This window comes from Gordionus sp. m RMFG-2023, chromosome 2 (genome assembly GCF_954871325.1).
Source record: "Gordionus sp. m RMFG-2023 chromosome 2, tfGorSpeb1-WG-v2, whole genome shotgun sequence".
In the NCBI taxonomy this organism is placed as follows: Eukaryota; Metazoa; Nematomorpha; class Gordioida; order Chordodea; family Parachordodidae; genus Gordionus; species Gordionus sp. m RMFG-2023.
Window position 1 is genome coordinate 54,010,687 of NC_088776.1, and position 20,702 is coordinate 54,031,388.

General features: G+C 29.0%; 3 protein-coding genes across 3 annotated transcripts; 1 reads left to right on the forward strand and 2 right to left on the reverse strand.

The window, feature by feature from the left end:
• Positions 1-842: 842 nt before the first annotated feature.
• LOC135924465 (valine--tRNA ligase-like) lies at positions 843-16,656 on the reverse strand. The gene is made up of 13 exons (XM_065459521.1): positions 16,619-16,656; positions 16,502-16,573; positions 9,616-10,004; positions 8,437-9,051; positions 7,946-8,239; positions 7,752-7,840; positions 7,139-7,574; positions 6,850-6,990; positions 6,274-6,593; positions 4,955-5,084; positions 4,103-4,225; positions 3,471-3,860; positions 843-1,495 (listed from the first exon to the last, which is right to left on the reverse strand). The coding sequence occupies exons 3-13, from the start codon at positions 9,995-9,997 to the stop codon at positions 843-845; spliced, it is 3,573 nt and encodes a 1,190-aa protein (XP_065315593.1). The 5' UTR covers positions 9,998-10,004; positions 16,502-16,573; positions 16,619-16,656.
• Positions 16,657-16,699: 43 nt separating this feature from the next.
• LOC135923620 (store-operated calcium entry regulator STIMATE-like) lies at positions 16,700-17,673 on the reverse strand. Its single transcript, XM_065458466.1, has one exon. The coding sequence runs from the start codon at positions 17,568-17,570 to the stop codon at positions 16,809-16,811; it is 762 nt and encodes a 253-aa protein (XP_065314538.1). The 5' UTR covers positions 17,571-17,673; the 3' UTR covers positions 16,700-16,808.
• A 243-nt stretch (positions 17,674-17,916) lies between these two features.
• LOC135923624 (uncharacterized) lies at positions 17,917-20,125 on the forward strand. The gene is made up of 2 exons (XM_065458470.1): positions 17,917-19,731; positions 19,813-20,125. The coding sequence occupies exons 1-2, from the start codon at positions 18,084-18,086 to the stop codon at positions 20,082-20,084; spliced, it is 1,920 nt and encodes a 639-aa protein (XP_065314542.1). The 5' UTR covers positions 17,917-18,083; the 3' UTR covers positions 20,085-20,125.
• The last annotated feature ends 577 nt before the right edge of the window (positions 20,126-20,702 follow it).

Sequence of the window (20,702 nt, forward strand, 5' to 3'; positions counted from 1 at the left end):
AAATTTTTTATTATCAGTTAATTTTATCTTTAATCTACAAATCATGTATTTTTTTAACTTTCACTTACTCCCTAACCTCCATAAAAAATTGAGGCAAATTTCTCCTAACCCGCTTCCCCCCAAACCCCCAAGAAGAAGCTTGGTTCTGAGGAGTTACCAACTCCTCCCATAAGTCTACCGGTTTCTCAGGTTCCATTACATCAAAAATTATAAGTGCAGTTTTCCATAAACATATGATAAATATATTCTACCCCTTTTCCTATTGAAAATATGACAAGTACATTTTTGAAAATATTCTCCTGCTACTGTAATGTTGGAAAAAAAATGTTTGGCATTACAATCTTTAAATGACGATTAAATAATATTAATTTAAATTTAAAAAAAAATTGTATATACTAGCGTCAAGTAGCGAAGCTACATTTTTAAAATAGTATATTAGCTAGAAAATTTTTTAACAAGTAATTAGTGATTGCGTCTATGTTAGCGAAATTCAAGATGTCAGAATTAAAAAACAAAGGTTTAAATTCAAAGTTTATCATATCAAGAAACATGTGTTAAGCTGTAATAGTTTCTCAATTCAATATAACCGTGATCAGATACCTTTCCTTCTATCTCTTACTTGTGACCAATGTGTATGTAATCTCTGACATCTGTAATCACGTTATTAAATGGTTGAGGTAACTATAAATTTACACATTAATACTCCGAATTAAAAAAAAAAGTGACTAATTTATTATAAGAATATAAAACAATTTTTTATAGTTTTAATAAGGGAACCGATCTCAATTTTTTTTTCTGAGCCGGAAAATTTAAAAAAAATCAAATTATATATATGATATAGGTTATGATTGGCGAATTTTATAATAAATTTGAGTATTAAAAGAATGAATAGTATCATCATTTTCATGTTCTTTATAAATATATTTGATCTCAGCGTCTGAACATCTAGAAAGAGTCTTAAACATGCGAATGTAACTTTTATCGAAAAAGTCGCTCTTAGGATCCATATAATCGTAGATAATAGGTTGTATATCATTCTCATCATTATTTTGATGACATTTCGGTTTAATATATAACTCTAGGATAGGTTTTTCACGATTAGCCATATTTAGTTTTTGTTTGAGTGATCTAACCGCTGAAGCGAGATCTAGTATTAACCCTACGCGTGTTTCCAGGTGAGTATTCCTAATAGAAATATTTTCGAGTGGTGGCTCATAAAATTTTTTGATAATTACTTCCCCTGCTTGGTTGGTTTTAATAGATGTATCACCATATAATTGTAAATTGAGAAGGCCAGGCTCGGGATATGTCAGTAAGCCCAGTGGTAAAGTTTTTAATTGTGGATCCAAGTCATTTACGAAAGGATTTATATTAGATTTGTTGGTGTAAAACCATAAGGCTTCTGTAATGTGGGGCATAAAAGGGTGGGTTAACCTTAGACCAAGGTTAAGACATGCATGAAGTGTGAAGAGAGTTGATCGCATAGAATCTATACCTGTTTGATATGAAAATTTATGAAATGTGTTTAACAAAAAAAAAATTAAATTTTTAATAAACAAATCAATGAAATAAAGCAATACGCATGTAATATTATTACTAAGATTGATATTTTATAACCTTGATTCAAAACTATTTCTAGCCGTAACCTTAAATTTATAAAATGAACAATTTAGGAATAATTTCGAAATACCGATATAATTTTACTTACGTCATATAAAAAGTGAATATATCAGAGTTGTTAAAGTAGCGCGCTACTTAGCGCGCTAACTTTTTTGGTAGCTATAGCTAATAGCGGCTACTTTTTTTGTATATTTAATTTTTTAGCGCGCTACTTTTTTTGATTTAAAAAATATAACGAAAGTAAGTATAAAAACATGAAAATTTAAATATAATATTATAATTAATTATAATTTTTATGATTTATTATTTAATTTTGAAATTGAAATATATTTTCAATTTGTAATTTATATTTTCATTTGTATTATAAACCTAAATCACGTGTTAATAATTTAAAATGCCATCGCCTACGGATATCCAAATCGTTGAAAGTGATTCAGACAATGATATTAATTAAATGAAAGATACCAGGGAAGAAAATGTTCTTAATAGCTATAATACAAATTTCCCATTCCCTAGATTTGAAATTTTTTTAAAATATATATATAATCCAAAACTGGCTTCAAATTTATTTGTTTAAAATGTAAAAAAAAATATTTCCTCAAATTAATCCAGTAGCTATAACCTCAAGAAACACCTAAAGGTAAATTGTCATTTTTACATTCCAATAATATTTGTTTTAAGGAAATGGAGAAACATCTAAATAATTTTGGTATAGACGACTCTACATCCAAAAAGACTAATTCAATTCAAACCAAATAAATGACAATATTTCTCAGAAATTGGCTGATAAAGTTATTGTTGATTTTATAATTTATACAGTTCAGCCAATGTCCTTGGTTGATAATCCATCATTTACCATGATGATTAAAACTCTATCCCCTGGTACAACAATTTTATGCCGCCAGACACTAATGAATAAAATAGCAGATAACTTTAAATTGATGAAAGATGCTCTAATAGTAAAGTTATCAGAGATATCATATATATGTACAACGGCAGATAGTTGGACACATCACAGAAGGTAAAAACTTATTTATATTTATCAATTGATCTGATTAAATATTTTTGAGCTTATTTGAGAATCACAGGTCTTTCATTGGCTAGACCCTAGGACTTTAAAAAGAAGATCTGTGGCATTAACCCTCAAAATGATAATAGGATGCCAGAGATACGATGTACTTGCAAATAAAATTATTGATAATCTATCTTATATTAAAAATATGTAAATAAGATTAAATACGCCCAAGTGCTGGTGTCGGGAGATTATTTAGTAAGGCAAAACTTATACTTTCTGATTTTCGCTCTAGACTTGGGGATGATAATATTGAAATGATTTTATTATTAAAATGCAACAAATTACCATAAATATTTATTTATATTACATTTTTTTTATAATCAAAACTAACTATATTTTAATATTTATAAATGTTGATTTTTATATACTATACAATAACATTATAAGCAAAGAATAAAAAATTTGTTTGTAAATTTTTTTTATAAAAAGTAGCTTAACGAGCTACTTTTTTGACAAATCGCGATAGCGGTAGCGCGCTACTTTTTTGACAAATAGCGATAGCGGTAGCGCGCTACTTTTATAAGTAGCGTTTAACAACTCTGATTATTATTCATTAAATTTTTGTATAAAACCTATTTATAAAGTAAAGGGCGAGGAAGGCGTTAGAACATTCAATACCAGGTATGAATGAATGAATTAAAAAAACTCTATAGAAATTCGACAGTAAATAATCTTTAAAAAAAATTCAAGAAATAAGCTAATAAATAAGACAAATAGGATCGCTAAAAAAATTAGCAATTTAGTTATTTAGATAAATAAAAAAACAAAAAATTACAGCGTTTGTCAGGGTCCTGATTGAACAATATGGCTTTAGATGATTCTATGTAAACGTCGCAAAATTCTTCGAGCCAAAAATGTCTCAAGGCCTCGGCAGCCAAATGAAAATCGTATTTTTCACTTTCTTCGACATCGTCATTTCTTACCGCCTCCTTTTTGGAACCATTTAGAGAAACGTGACATTTCTCTATTAACCAATCTAATCTACTCAAGATCCAGAGATCTTCAACGTTTCCTATGGAAACGGGTTCTTCGTGATTTAAACGAAGACCTATAGTGTCGTCGAGTTTCGAGAGAGCGTGAAAATAATATCTAGCCGCTTGCCAAATTTTATTACCCAATTTCCGGAACTCGGCTATTCTGCTAACGTCGATCTTAACGACTTGGGCTACATTGATTATAAAAAATTATTTTTAAATGAATATATAAAAATCAATAAATTTGTTTTGAAAATCTAGTTAAACCATTTTTTGAAAGGGATTTGATCACTACATATATAGTGGCTATTTTAAAAAAAAAAAATCTTCAGGAATAATCTGAATCTAGGTAGTAATTAAATTAAGCATGTTTCAGAGTATTACGGAAATAATTTCAAGATTTTATATGGATCTTAGATGGATATAATATTACATTTAATATTGCTGTGTAACAAGGCGAATTTTAAAGCGTCGGCACCGCAGGCAGGAATACCGTTAGGAAACATTTGTTTTTGCCCTTTTAAAGCCTTTTCTTTTTCTTGGTCACTAAGGGTATCTTTAAAAAAAATAATATAATTTTATTTAAAAAAATAATAAGTTATATATATATATATATATTAATGTTATTAAGTCGAAAAGTATTTTGTGAGAAAGCTAATAAATTTAGAAAAAAATTCTATTTACAAGGGGAGAATGAGTTAGCGACAAACCCTTATCTTTATAGGCGTTTTCTGCCTCTCTTTCACATTAAAATATTATTTATTTTTCTTAATATATTAAATAAAATAGAGTTCTTATTAGTGATAAGGTATGTTAATTTAAGTGCTGATCACTAACCCCGCATTTACAGTTGACTTGAATTCGCAAAGAATTATCTGAAATATGCTGTATTTTTATAAACTGCCATAAAGCTGCTAACTGTGAATGCAGGGTAAGGTGCCCTTATCCATTATGCTCCGATTTAAAATAAATCAATTATTACTTTATATTATCCCTAATCTAACCTAGGTAGACAAAATATTATTCATGTTGTATTCGATTTATATTAACCCTACATATGTTTTAATCTGCGATAACGTTTACATATCATTTTTTGGATTTGTTTTTTATTTACGTATACATTGATTTTTTTATTGAGGGTTTATAAAAAGTAGAGTTTAATTCATTCATTCATTAAAAATTTGTAAATATAAATATTATTTTTAAATTTTAAATCTTAGCAATTTTTAGCGCCTCCATTTAAAAAAAAAAAAGATTAGTTATAATTATAATTCATTTTAAACACCTGATAACAAGTTGGTCCTAAGATCTTTCAAACTGGCCCCATTTATGACATCTACCGGATCGACGACATTGCCCAATGATTTACTCATCTTCCTACCGTAAGTGTCGTTGACTATGCCATGATATAATATCTTTTTGGAAGAAGAAGAAACAATATACATTGCTTTAAATATTTTTTATAAATTTAGCCAAAAAATTAATGAATTTATTTTATAAAACTATGATTAAATGCTAAATCTTTCGCAAGTCATCCATTTTTTTTTGTAATCGTTAACTTGTATCGTATAAGGATGATTCTCGTATATTTGGCAAAGAAAATAAATAAACACGTCGTATCTCTCCATTTTGAATCATTTTACTGAGGACAATTTTTTAAATTTTAAAAGCTGATTTGTCAGGAATTATATTCCAGCATGTATAGAGCAATGATGTATATATCGTGCTAGATCAGCGATTCATTAATTAAAAGTGTCCAACCAGAAGAGTCAGTTGCGGCGCTATTTTTTGGTTTGCATTTCGACTAATTGTTTTTATTTATCATTATATGAATGCACATAATGTAATTTGATCGATATACAAACCACAAAATGGAGCTACAGCCGGCTCCCATGTATGGATATTTTTAAAGGCATCTAATTAATGAATCGCCAATCTAGTAATATATATATATATCATTGGCATAGAGTACCCATATTGTAAAATCTAAATCCTTTTGACGTGAACTTTAGAAATCACTCTTAATTTCTATTGATTTTTTTTTCATATAAATTTAAAAAAAAAATACGCAAAGGTTTATGGGCGAAAATTATCCGAAATTGGTAGAGTACAGGTACCCTAACACTGAGTTCACAGTTATCGCGAATCGCGGAGAAGTATACAAAATACGATATAAATATAATAATTTTACATCAATTTTGTATAATGGCGAATTCGCGCTTACTGTGTACGCAGTACACGCTGGAATATAATTTCCCGGTTAAATTTAAAATTTCATGGATTTCATATCCCAATAGGACATTTATAATAGAACTTCTTCAAACTAATTCACTTTTTTTTAAGAATTGATTTTGTAAATTCGTGAGTGATATAAAAAGAAGAATTGCGTAAATTAGGTTTGAATTCTATAATATATCACAATATCAATCAAGGACTAGGAACTATGTCATTTTTGCAATTCTGTTCTGCTCCGGTTTTTAGAAACGTTCGGGCACAGGTCCTTGAAGTGAATAATAGGAAAACAAGGATATTATTCAATTTTGATTTTCACAAATAATACAACTTTTAAAGGATAAATAATTATAAGAATTCACGATATGTAACCTCGTTAAATGGCAATGTCCCGGTTAATTCCAGTCCTAATAATAGTAATCTGGTGACCCACAAATGTCTTATGTCGAAACCAGTCTCCATCAATGACAAAGGGCATTGATATCTGTAATCGTTATTATTATTTTTTATTAAAGAAGTCCCCACTCCATGGTTACTTGCTCTAATATCAGGAAGAATAAGATTATTTGTATGGCCGAGCCGATCGGATAAGCCTAAAGGGTATAGAGCGGAGGAGAACCAGGTGTCAAAAACGTCTTCGTCTTGGAATATTTTCACGCATTCTTTAAAATCGACCAGACTTTTATAAGGAGCTTGTGATTTGGATTATATTGTATAAAGTTGGACAATTTATTTGGATCTATTTAGTACAATTGCATAGAGGAAAAAAAATAATTTTTTATTATTATTTTATTTTTCCTACCTCCTTTACTTTAATCGTTTGCCCCCCCCCCTTCTATCTCTAGATTTCAGATTTATATATATTATTTTATATATCGTATTATTAGGAAAAATTTGAAAATTTCGTAGATATCATTTTAAGCTAATTGTTCCCCTAATTATTAATACTTGTATTATTTAATAAGTTAAATGCTTTTTCGTAAGCCTGGTCATTATTCGAAGCTATTATATAAGTTATATCATTAGATTGGTGAATTGGAGTCGATTTATCATGGACAATCCTTTTCAAGTTCCCATTGACATCTGGATCTAAAAAAAAATTTCTAATTGTAGGATTAATTTATTTCAATATAACTGTTAGTAATTTTTTTTTAAATTTAAATTTTTTCAGGCTAGTTCAAGGAACATTAATATTATAATGTTAATTTTTGTTTGCAGAAATGAAATGTTTATTAACCTGTGAAATAAAATGCTGGAATTCTGTGCCCCCACCATATTTGTCTGGATAGACACCAATCCTTCAAATTCGACAACCATTCAATCATGCTTTCCTTCCCAAACAATTTATTATTCGAGGGGACTATAGTTATCTTGGATTTCATTACCTGCTCCAGCAAATTTCGCGCCATATCACCACTACATTTGAGATACCATTGGGGTTTGGCCATAGGTTCTATCACGTCCCCAGACCTACTGCATACCTCGAGGTATGTAGGAAAGTCGTAATAATCTTGGAAGAACGGGATAAAATGATTGGAATGAGATTCGAACGTACGGGTAGAAAGGTAGCTAAGTATTTCAAGTCTGGCATGGAATCTATCAGTGCCTTCACCATATAATCCCGGTCTAATGGTGCCATCGTCGCAGAATATGGAAGATATGGTGGTATCAGCCTCATAAACACATGCATAAATGAATTCATTATTTAAACTGATTTGTCATAATTCTACAAGATACTATTTCTAATATAACTCACGCTTAAATTTTGATGATTTTAATTTTCTTCTTCGATATGAACTTTCCTAGTTTTTAACATACAACCCGTTTTATTACTCGCTAATTATACTTACATCTATAGTGGTGTCATGTATCTTGTTCAAGTGTGTGTGGTATATTTCGTAATCTAATACGTCGTGAGCCGGTGAGACTTTCAATATACCTTTATCAATATAAAAAGTTTTAACTTAGCTAATGACCTATTTGAAAGTTAATTAATATTAATTTGTGAATTTATTGATTGTGTAAATTATACATAATATATTACCTGACCCTTTGTGTGGATCGACTCTGGCATCGTATATGACTGGTAGAAATTTTGGCGTTTTGTAATATTCGGATAAAGGGTGGAGTACTTTCAGTCCTTGGACATTGTAATAAGGAAATCTTGTATCGTTGGGATTGACGGCTAAAGCCACGTCATTCATTATAGTCTCTGGACGCGTCGTGTGAACTGTTAAATAACTCGGACTGTTACCTAGTAATCTACTATTATCAGCTGAATATAGAGGGTACCGTATAGCCCAGATTTGGCCGAATTTTACTCTCCGAAATTTTTTCGCTAAGGGTTATTTTTTAAAAGTAAAATATTTTATTCATTATTTATTATTATAAAAATGCTTGGCCAAAGTTTTCATTTACCTTTTAACTTACTGATGGGAAAAAGACTCAACCAATTTATATAGCTAAATTTCTAATATAAATCATCCCTAATTTAAATCTAATCATTTTAAAAAGAAAGGTTTATTTTTATTATACTATTCGCATCGGCTTGGTAATCCGGCAAGCTCATTATAGTAGGACCGTTAACCCTAATCTTTTGAACTTCCAAGTCGGAAATAGCCGTTCTCAAGTGACAGCACCAATTGACCAAGCGTTGAGATCTGTATATCAATCCTCGACTATCTAAACTTTGAAAGGCACCTTGAACTACCTTTCGGAAGTTATGGTCCAAGGTGAAGGGGTAGTCGAACATATGATTATTTGGTTTTTTTGATACGATATCGGAAAATTGATAATAATTAGCATCCAAGGGCCATTCCATGCAAAGACCCATCTTCCTCAACTGACCGGAGATCACTTGAATTTTTTCCCGCTTCCACTGATGAACCCTATCGATAAACTCCTTTCTCCCCAAAGTAAGTCGATCTAGCTTCGGCCCCTTCTCGCCAGATTTGCGTTTGAGATGCAACTCCACTCGTACCTCTGTCGCTATACCCGCGTGGTCGAATCCCGGAAGCCAGCGAACATCAAAATTTCGCATCCTGTTCCACCTGACGATGCAATCTTGGATAGCGCAGGTCAGAGCGTGGCCCAAATGCAAATGACCCGTTATATTAATGGGAGGTAAACATATGGCGAAACAGTTTGGTGCTATATTTTTGTTTAGACAAAATATCCTATACCATAACATTTTATTTAAATCATATAATGTATTATTTTTTTAAAAAATTGTAATGTTGTCCAATATAAAACGAACAAAAAAATATGACCACTAGTGTATAATATTAGTTATATATTTTTGGAGGATAAAAAAAAGTATAAATGTTAAAATTAAGTATATATTACATTTTTTTTGAATTAAGAACTCGTTAAAACTCAAAATCTAATTTACACTGATCTCCTTCTAATTATGCGAAAAATATAAGATAAATCCTTATTTCTAGTGGCATCGAATAAGCTCTTTTTTATAATTATACTAAATTTTATTATTTAATAAAAAAAAAATTCTTTTTGCCTAACCTTGTCAAAAATAAATCTTCATTCTTGACAGCTTTAAAACCCTGTAACACCCGAATCAGATAACTCAGTAAAGAGCAATCTGGGAGTATTTCTAAGTGTTTTCAAAATCTGGGATGCCAGAGTGTAAAAATTAATGAATCTGAGCAATTCATAAAAAAAATAAGGAGTTAAAATTTAGCTATAAATTCAAATTACACCAGTTGGGCACGTCCGATTCGTTCAAATGAGAGTTGGTCAAGGCTTTGTGAGTTTGGTACCATTCTTCCCACGCTTGCTGGACAATCCCTTCTATTTGAGCTGGAACGTAAGTAGAAGCCATGCAAGGGGGAAGATTCAAATTAAGTGCCAACTTTTTTGGATTGGTGGTTGATTTATAAACCGTATTTGATGCTTGATTTGTTTCGACATTTATGCTGAAGGTGTTTAAGATTTGGGGACTCAATTTCTTCTCGAAAGAGAATTCGCGATAAGTTGCAGGAACTGGACTATTAGATTCCACTTTATTCATCCAATGAGTGTTGGAGTAGAAGAATTTATTAGTTACTAACCCACGCACTGAATTCAATCGATGTTTCATACTTTTGCTAATAAATTATAATTTAAAATGAGGGGTTTAGCGATTATTTTTAATATCGGATCGACCCGACTCGGTCGCTCGGATTTTTATAAATTGAATTATCGATCAATTAATTTAGGATATAATGTTATGATTAAATCTTGGAGGGGGAGGGAGTATAGTATAATTAGTCCATTAGCTTTATAAGCGTGCATATTAATTTTATTGGTTCATTATTCTATTTCCCTTATTAGACAATTTCATATTCTTATAAGTAAAAACCGGATCAGTTTATATCTGTGTGGAGCTGATATCAACTAGACATCGGTAAAACCACGTAATATCAGTCTTTAAAAAGCTGTAATTGTTATGCATCCTATTTAAAAACTATAGAAAACTTTGCTTCTATTCTATCTTAAGTAGAAAATGAGTTAACGATTTTTTTTTTTAAAGTAAATTCTAAGAAATAAAAAAACTCTTTTTAAAAAATGGGTTTTTTTTTAGAAAATTAATTTTGATTTTAAATAAATTTACCATAAATATTTATTTAAAGTATTTTTTATGCTAGTAAATCTTATAAATAACACCTGGTCCTTACCAAACCAAAAACCTTTTTTTCAAAAAAAATAAGAAAAAATTTATAAAATTCGCCAAAATAAATCAAATGCTTTATAATTAGAAATATATTATTTAAATAATCAATTTTTTTGGAATTATTAATAATTTTCAAATCAACTCCTCTAAAAAAACGGGCGATTAAAATAATATACTACGAGGTGGTATGAAGCAATAATGGGATTAAAACCTTATGCGGCATTTATTCTAACCATGATTCGTTGAAGCGATGCGAAATAAACCGTTAACGAAATCACAAATGATTCGTCGCAGCGATAATACTTTTGAAATATATGTAAATATCTTTCGTTATTTCACCATTTCGCCCAGTATATCGGCTTATTACGTAAATGCATCTCTTGGCCGAATCGCTCTTACTATAAATGCAGCCTTAGGGTGGTACTTTAATTTTTTTTAAATTCAATAGGGTAATACCTAGTGATCTGCATAGGGCTTAATTAATCAAGCCCGACCCGGCCAAAAATTTTGTTTTCCCGGCCCGAACCCCAATTTTTTTAAAAAAAGTTATTCCGGTCAGGCCCGAATTTATTTAAATATAGAAATTAATTTTTTTTAAAAAGATATATATATCATATGGCGTTTAGTTTCTACAAATAAAATTATAATATTTTTATATATTAGCGCCTTTTTTGATATAATATAATTCAACATAGAATTGATTATTTTAAAATTTTTCCAAGGCTAGACCCGACCAGATACTTAGATCTCTACCTCCTCCTCACCCTTAAAAAAATATAATAATTATTATTGCTCATCGTTATCTTTAACTTTCATTCAATAAATCTATTAATATTAATACCCATGAAAAGTGTATAGGAATAGGAGGGTCCTCTTTAATTATAGGATTTTGATCGTATTTTCTTCCATTTTGCATCAATATTAATAGGAATTTATATGCAGGTAATTATTCTATTTATACATTTATTTAATATATTTCCAAGTAATGTTTTATCAATATTTACGCTATAATTTTAATTTACAACTATTAAATGGACCAATCAGAAAATTGGACGATCAAGTGACTACGATTATAATTAGTCAAACCATAGAAATATGTTACCGATGTAAAAAGCAAAAAAATTAACAGAACGTCCCCGTCAGGAATTTTTACGAAGGTTACCCGGCTCGAATATTTTTAATCGCTTAGCTAGATTTTGCGCAAAATATTTTGACGAGCTCAACGCTGGCCTGAAGTTCCCAACACAAATTTTAGAGCTTAGAATATCTCGTCCTTGCAAACTAAAGTCTTTGAGCACTAAATGACGATCTAAAACAGTTCCGATAAATTTGTAATCAATATCCTTAAATCGCCGATTTTCTGCAGCTATTTTATTGATCAACAGAACAGGTATTTAGAAATTTGGTAAAAAAAAAATAACATAAGATATATTAAAAAGACGGTGTGTATCTCAAATTATAAAATAAGGTTAAAATCATATGTCGTATCAAAAATAATTTTTTATATGATTAGATGCTAAATCTACAAATCTAATTTAATATTAATTTAATTCCTTCTTTACGTTAATATTTTTTTTAAATTGGTAGTGGACATTAAAAAAAAATACACTAAAAATCAGTAGTGACAACAATTAAGCAAAGTAGTTTTTTTTCTTCATAGAAAATTATTACGGTTCGGTGTACAAATTTTTCAGGTCGGGGCGTAAAACCTTTTCAAAAATTTGCATATAGGAGTACACATAACATCTACTCTAACTATCACCTGACACACAGGAGCCTAAAATTTCCTTAAAAATTTTTTCAAATGAAATATACATAAATTTTGATATTTGTTAAAAATCGAGCAGAGTAAAAAAGAAATTATTCATAATCGATGAAAAGCAAATGGTGCCAATGTTCTAGGGATAAATTTTATTTTTGTCAAGTTGGCAAACGATTACTTTTGTTTTACTCTCAGGTTAAATATAATAATTATTGTTTGGCTTAAAATAGCGGTATTTTTAATTTGACCAAATGCGAAGAATAGTTAAATAGACTGGCATTGCCTTTTACCTAATATAGATGAAGACTAATGGTAAAAAGCATTACGAGTTCTTCGAAAAAAAAATAAATGATTTATTCGATAGAAATACTCCCTCCTCAAGAGCTAGCGAGCAAGTGACCGCCACTAGAGTTCAACATTATAGAAAAATAAAGATTTATCATTGAAATATAATGCATATGCAGTGAAATTAAATAAGGTCTTTACTATGATCATTCATTCATAAATATGATTATATTCCCCCCCCCTTTCCTAAATTTAGTGTTAAGTGCTAGAAGAAAATCATGAAACCTAAATTATCATCATTATTGGTTATTTTTTTATAGAATATATTACTAATTTTTATAAGAGTTGCGAGACTTTCTTTACAAGTAGAATAGCAGAAGTAGAAGACCTTCCTTCCAGATCCGTTTGAGATCGAGTGAGCGTCATTAGAATTTACTTTATCAGCAGGAGTAGGAGACATTAAGAATTTATTTTAAAACGCAATTTATTTTAATATTAATGCAACTAGATATATAAAACTTTTCATTAAAAAAACCATAACTTCGAATTAAAATTAAAAAGTTACTTATAAAAATATTTTTATATATTATATATGTTAGCGGTAATCTCTTTTTTCCGACAATGTGTTATTTTTTCAACAATGAATCTTTTGATCTCGTTTTTTAACATTTTTCTAATTTTACCAGAAAGGTATTCCATCAAGTTTGGAATACCTAACCTATGAATTTCAGACAATTTTGCCATTTTTAATTTTCCCATATATATTAAATGACTCAAAGGGTTATGGCAAAATTGTCTACAATTCACAAGTTAAGTATTTTAAACTTGCTGGAATACATTTCCTTTAAAATTAGATTTTTAAATTTTAAAAAACGCGGTCCAAAAATGATTCAAAGTTGAAAAAATAACACATTGCCTATAACATTTAAACATAAAATTCGGTCCCTTTTATAGGGAAAATAAAAGGCGCAATAATAAATATAATTTGTTTTAACGCATTCATAAAAAAATATCATCTGTCTAAAGTCAATTTGTACTATCTCATATAATTGTGGATAAAACCAACCCCCCCCCCATACTACTCGGGATTCTAATTATACCCTCGGAATAAGGACAATCTCATGGACCTAACTATATAGTTTGTAATTTAGGAATACCTTAGTAAGGAATTCTAAAAGGAAACACAAATGGTCACATGTTTACTTTCCGTGTATTTTAAAACTAAACCAAAGAGGGACATGAAAAAAAAAACTAGGTCATACATTAAAATTAACCTAAGGGCAAAAAAAAATATTAAGACAATATTAAACCAACTAATTTTAAAAAAATGGAAATACAGGGTACAAATTTGGATGGTCGGGGATGACAAAAACAAAATTCTAACCGGGTCGTTCTTAAAAATTTTGCTATTTGAAAACCTTTACTGTGTCTAGAATCGTTGTAACCGTCATGATTCGATTGAACCAAAATTATCTTTAGAAATTTAAGATTAAGGATAAAGACAAAACCCCACCGAGCCCCAAAAGCCGGACCCATCAACTGTATCCGGGAGAAGGGTTGAATCGATATTTCGGACTGGGCCAGGAATTTTTTTGATAGGTAGAGTAGATAGGGTTAGAAATATTTTTTACTATAATCTCGAATTTAATCAGTGATATCAATAAATTGATAGTTTGATCGCAAATTATTTTTAAAATTATGTTTATTTTAGAGAGTATTTCTTATAAAATACCAAAAAAATAAATGGAATTAATTCTGTACATTACCCTTTAAGTAATATAAATAAAAATAAATATTAGCATTTTATATTGTGTGATGATAAAATTTTGGAGATGGATCCACTTTTATATCATTATAGGTAGTTATCATTAAACGGCTCGATTTTTAAAAATGGATAACCCAGTGACGAAGTATCAAGTTTACTACTAGGGAAGCAATCAAAAAAAATTTTTATTTTTATTTTGGTCAAACTCAAACCACAAAAACATTAAGATTTATAAATAAGTGGTATTCGTCTTTGTTTTTGAGTAAAATGATCAAGTACTGCATTATAAAAGTTATTGCTAGATTTTAAATTTTTTAATAATTTTTTTCAATAGAAATCAAAGATAGATTCGATAATCGATTTTGGCTCATCCTGTTTCTTCAATAAGATTTGATTCTTTTAAAGATGAAAAATTCTGTTCTGCACTTGCTGTTGTTGAAGCCAAAGTTAAGATGAATTTGCATAATTTAAAAACTCTTTAAACTTTTCATCAAATCGGTGCACATTAAAATTCAAGTATTTCATTAACATTCTTTTTCTTTCTAAATTTAACATCCCGAAACACTACCTTTAATTCGGTTTCCAGCTTGTGTAAGTCGAAAAATTGAGAATAAGTGCCGTTTAAATTATCAAATAAATATTTTGGGAAATTGATTATTTGTAATTTACTAATATCTAACAATTAGACGAATTTAATATATTTTGGTGTAAGACATATAAAATAGAATTAATCAAATCATTTTGAATATTGCTTGATAGTACAATAAAAACTGCACTATTTCTAAATAATGTTTCAATAGTAAATTTTCTTCCGCGAGCAAATAAATTAATACAATATAATTTCCCTTATTTACTGAATTAGAAGTATCATCATCACCACGGAATACGAGCTCCTGAATTCGAAGAAAACATATAGAGTTGATCAATATTTTCAATATTTCTCTATTTGATTTGACTTTAGAATTATGCTGTTCGATTGATATTTTGCGCATCGAATCTATCATATTTTCAATACGATTTTGGCCAAATGTTTTTAATTGAATCATCGACTGCAAATGAGCGGTTGATTCTTTGCCGTTTAACTGCCTTTGAAAAATTATTCATATCCGAAAATCCTTTATCATTCCAAACATATTTTTTCTTTGGGAATAATAGGCATGACCAATAATATAGAGAATTAGAAAATTCACATCCAGTGAGCCATTCATATTTTTCATATTTATCGATAGAAAAATTACGGGTGCAAGTTTCGATTTCTTTTTGTAAGTTTTGGTCTTTCTTTTTCAATAATCAATTTTTTCGCATCAAAATTTCTTGAGCAAAATGATAATGTTAATAAATTTTCAATATAACAATTACAATTATTAAACATTAATTAAGGATAAAAAAACGAAAAATTTTTTATTTTAAAAAAGTAAGGGAAAAAATATTATATAAAAAAATTTATTTCTCTTTTACTTATTAAAAAATAAGCATTTTTTTATTTACTACCCCAATGCTTATTTTTTAATGGTAAAATTACACAATACCATGGCATGATTTTCTCTTTATTTATTAAAAAACCATGTATATTTTTTTTAACATAGTAAAAATGATAGTAAATTTTTGTTTAGTTTATTTAGAATATTACAAAGATTATATTAATTTATTTAAAAATTTTGTAAGAAAAATTTTAAGGGAAGCAATGCTTCCCTTGCTTCTATGGACACTTCGTCACTGGGTTAACCCAATATTAGCATTATGTAACCCTAGAGATTTTGCTCATAAATCATAGAAAAGTTTGGACATCTATTTGTGTAATATTTTTTGGTTAAAATATTGTGTTAGCATTTATATAGATCAAACCTTATTTACAAAACTAATTAAAGGTTCAAAATAGTGTTTGGTAACACTGCTTAAGTGGTGGTAGAGAATCCTAACTGTGAACAATATTTGATGCTTATAGTAATTGGAAATTATTTTTAATAATATATTAATTGCTGAGTTCAATGAAGGTTAGTTAGCTGGATATTGAAAAAAATGTATAACAAAGGAAATTTGGTTATAATATTTTTTTTAACAATTATATCAATTCAAGTAATTATATATTAACTTATTTTTATTATAATGTAATTATTACTTATGCTGCCTTTAAATCTTTTTCATTAATTGATTATTTGACAAAATTTTCAGAGAGCTTTGATATAAATTCCTTAAAAATATAACTAATTATACAATTTATGAAAGCTTATTTTACATGTATCTGTTTGAAAATTGGGGATTGATTTTTATTTCTATATGCACCTAAACAAATATAAATAGCTTTATTTATTGAACTAATCATAATAAACAAAATTATCTATATAAAAAGAAATAATACTACATAATTTATAATAAAAAAAATTATATTGAGTGGACGTGGATGGATTAGATTGTCATTTTAATCACTATTCCTCAATTAAGTTAGTATTGCAATCAGAATCAATCTTTTTATCAACATTCTTATATCGAATATTAGTGTAAAACTTCATGTCTTCTTCACCATGTTTCCTTATATGTATATGCTTGTTCATTAACATATTATCAATTATCCAAAACATCAATATGTTGATGAACAGTGGAATTATCAAAACTACTAGTGCAACTTCAATTTTTGGATTATTAATAGGTATAGTGAGATAACCGAATATATTTTTAAAAAATTTGAATTGTATTAAAATAGTAATAAAAATTTTCTCTATTATCATTATAGCAATATAAATACCACATTGTCTAAGCCAATATAAAAGAGAAGGAGGTTTTCCGTAGGAACCAAATTTTAAGGATTTATAACCTTTCAATTTTACAGTGTATTGAAAAAATTTTAACAAAGCAAATATTATCACCAATCCAACTGTTGAATCCATAAGAAAATTTGTAATATACCATGTACAGGGATCTCCATGAAATATATCAGATAAAAATATATTTGCAAAATGTATCACTAAGGCTCCTATAGCTTGCTTTGATGTGTCAAAAAACCAGATAAGCCAGGGCCTGCGTTCGAATAAAGGTTCGAAATATCTTTTTAATATTAATGATGCAAATGCTAGTATTCCCAAAACAAATTGAACCATCATCCCATAGGAATCTGTCAACGCCCCATGGGGACAATGAGAATTTATATCATCGTTTTGCAATTTTATTAAAATACTTACATTATTAGGCATTCGATTTATTTATTTTGTAAAAAATTTTAATCAATAAAGTTATTTATATATTACTTATAAGATTTAAAATCATTGCTACTGTCGATGTTGGCACAGCTGGCAAATTCGAATCTTATCTTATACTATCTAGCACGTTGGTCAAAGACTTGCCCAAAATGAGCAAATGTGAATTGTTTATTAAAATCATTAAATTAACAGTAGTCATATATCTTTTATATAATAATTTTGCAAATATTATATTTTCCTTATTTTGAGCAGTTAGTAAAATTTTAAAATTTTAAATACTAAAAGGTTTTTTTACATATCTCTGATATAACAGCTGTCATCATAATATTTCGGGTATATTCAATAATCTATTTTACCAGATGCGATGTTACACCGTATTTATGGTATAAATGCAATTTTCTACCTATTGCATATTTTTTTGTAAAAAATTTAATGTATATAACAAATATTAAAGTTTTAGTGTATTATATTTAGAATTTGCATTAAAGATATTTATCTTATTTCATTATGCATATACAAGAGATTTTTAAGTCAGAATTAAAGCATGTATTAAATTATAATGATGAAACTTCAGAAAAAATAGAATTTTTGACTTGTGAAAATACAAATCAAATCTCTCCTTTCAAACTGCAATTGGAGGAAAATATATTTAAAAATCTTTTCTACAATCAATTTAAAAAATTTGTTCAATTTCTTACAAATGTATTTTTACCTAAAGGATATCCAGAATCAGTGAGTCCTGATTACCTATCCTACCAGATTTGGGATTCAGTTCAAGCTTTTTGTAGTTCTATCTGTGGAACATTATCAACTAGAGCAGTTTTAACTGGATTAGGAGTTGGAGATCCATTTGCCACACCATTGGGTGCTACTTTTAATTGGATTATCAAAAATGGAGCAGGTATGTTGGGGGGAATATCATTTGCTGTATTTGCTGGAGAAAGGCTTGACTCAAATTTGAAACAATGGAGACTTTTTGCTGATTTTGTCAATGATGCTGCACTGGCCCTAGAGATGATGACTCCTTTTTTTGTTTCCTCATTATTATTATCAAAAATATGGATTTTTTTAAAGCATATAAATTATCTAGCCTTTAATTTTCTGCTTAGGTATCCCATTTTGGTTATTCTCCAAGCCATAGCCTATATAGCTACTAATACCTGCTTAGCCTATAGATATGGAAGTGGTGATAATTGCACATTTTTACAACTCCAACTGCAGAAATTAAGTGATTCAAGAAAACTTATGTCATTTAACCCTACCAACATCACATCTCCCTCTATGGACAATGTATTAGGACCCCGAAGCATAATAAACTGGCCTCTCATAACCTTGTTATGCTTTTCTAGTGTTGCTCAAGCATGTGTGGGAGTTGCAGGTTCAGCTACCCGTGCTGCTCTTGTACAACATCAGTCTAGGGCCTCTAATATTGCTGATGTTGCAGCCAAAGATAGTAGTCAAGAAACTCTTGTCAACCTTTTAGCCCTATTAGCTTCTATCCTTTTTGTTCTGCCATTACTTGATAATAATAGGTTGAACAAACTCTGCATAACTTGGATAAGTTTTGTATTCCTCATCTCCTTTCATTTATATGCTAATTATCGGGCCATGAAGAATATAAACATGGTGAAGGTCAATGCTAGAAGATACAAAAGCTTGGTGATAGCCTTTTTGAGTCAGGTGGGTCTGGAGACAAGCCCAAATAAATTTTTTGAAAAGATGAGAAAATTTAGAAATGAAAAATATCATACTATGTCTCCAAAATTTATAAACAAATCTGAAAGTTTGTGGACTGGAAATGATAATTTTGAATATCATTATTTAGCTAAAGATGGTGGAATCAAACTTTCAACATTAGGTTGGGAACACTATGTTAAGATGGGTATCAGATTTTCTGATGTTATTACTGAACAAGAATTTTCAATATGCAGTAATATTTATGATGTACTTAAACATGCCACTCCTGATGAATTCACAGCTCAAAATATAGAACATTCCCATTACTTTAATTATGTTTTAGTTGCCAAACCTTTTAGGCAGTCTTGCTTAACCTTAAATACCTTAGCAATTTTATCTTTAGTAATTAGGCTAATATTTATCCTTCCATGTATGTTATTCTTTCAACCACTTCTCCATATATACAATGCATATTCAGGTAAAAGTATAAAATTTATTAGCTTCCTTGACAAATTGATTTCTTTCAATAGACCTATAAACAAATATTTCGTTTTTATAGCTTTGCATTCCTCTGCCAAGGCTCGAGATCAATTAATGGCGTTATTTCAAACTGAATGCTTTTATTTCTTTATGGCTCAAAAGGCTTTGAAAGGAGAAAATGATCCAGAACCCTCAACACACAAGAATAACATAATCAATGCCATTAAAACAAGTGCTACATTTACCCAAAAATGTTTTGGCGATTTTTATGATATTTGTCAGGAGAAATATGGATGGGATTTTGATACAGTTTTATTCAATTGTGGAGAGTGGAGGTTTCGAATTCAATGAATGAAATTTTATAAAGATTTTGCAATTTTTTTTTAATATTATTTGGGTATAGTGTGTAATATCATAAATTAAAATACTTGTAAAATTTTATTAGCTCAATAAAAAAAATTTGTTGGGTCATATTATTCACCTTATAGATGGTAAACTCTATGTCAAGATGGCCAAAAAAATATAGTTAGATTGAGGCCTAAGTTTTTTTAAAAAGCTTATTAGGGAAGAAATCTCAACCCTCAGGCTATTTATTTTAATGCCATATAAATATTCAGCAATAACTTTGATAATTTGATGATGTTTTTCTATTTTTAGAGATATTTCCCACCGTTATTTTTAATAAGCTTTTCTTATTTATTTTTTTAAATTTCATTTTATAAATTGTGATATTCAATCCGGCAAATAAGAATAGAAAGAAAATTTAAGATTGATATTTTTCGGGCTTCGACTTAGGCTTATATTTTATTTATGATGAAGGCTCTAGTCTCGAACTTTTTGTTATATGGATTTAATGTTTCACGAATAAAAAATAAAATTCAGGCCAAGCATAAAAATTTATGAAGGTTTTTTGAGGGGGTTTAAAAACTCTAAAATTAATGTTCAATATTTATTTTTTATTGAAGGGTG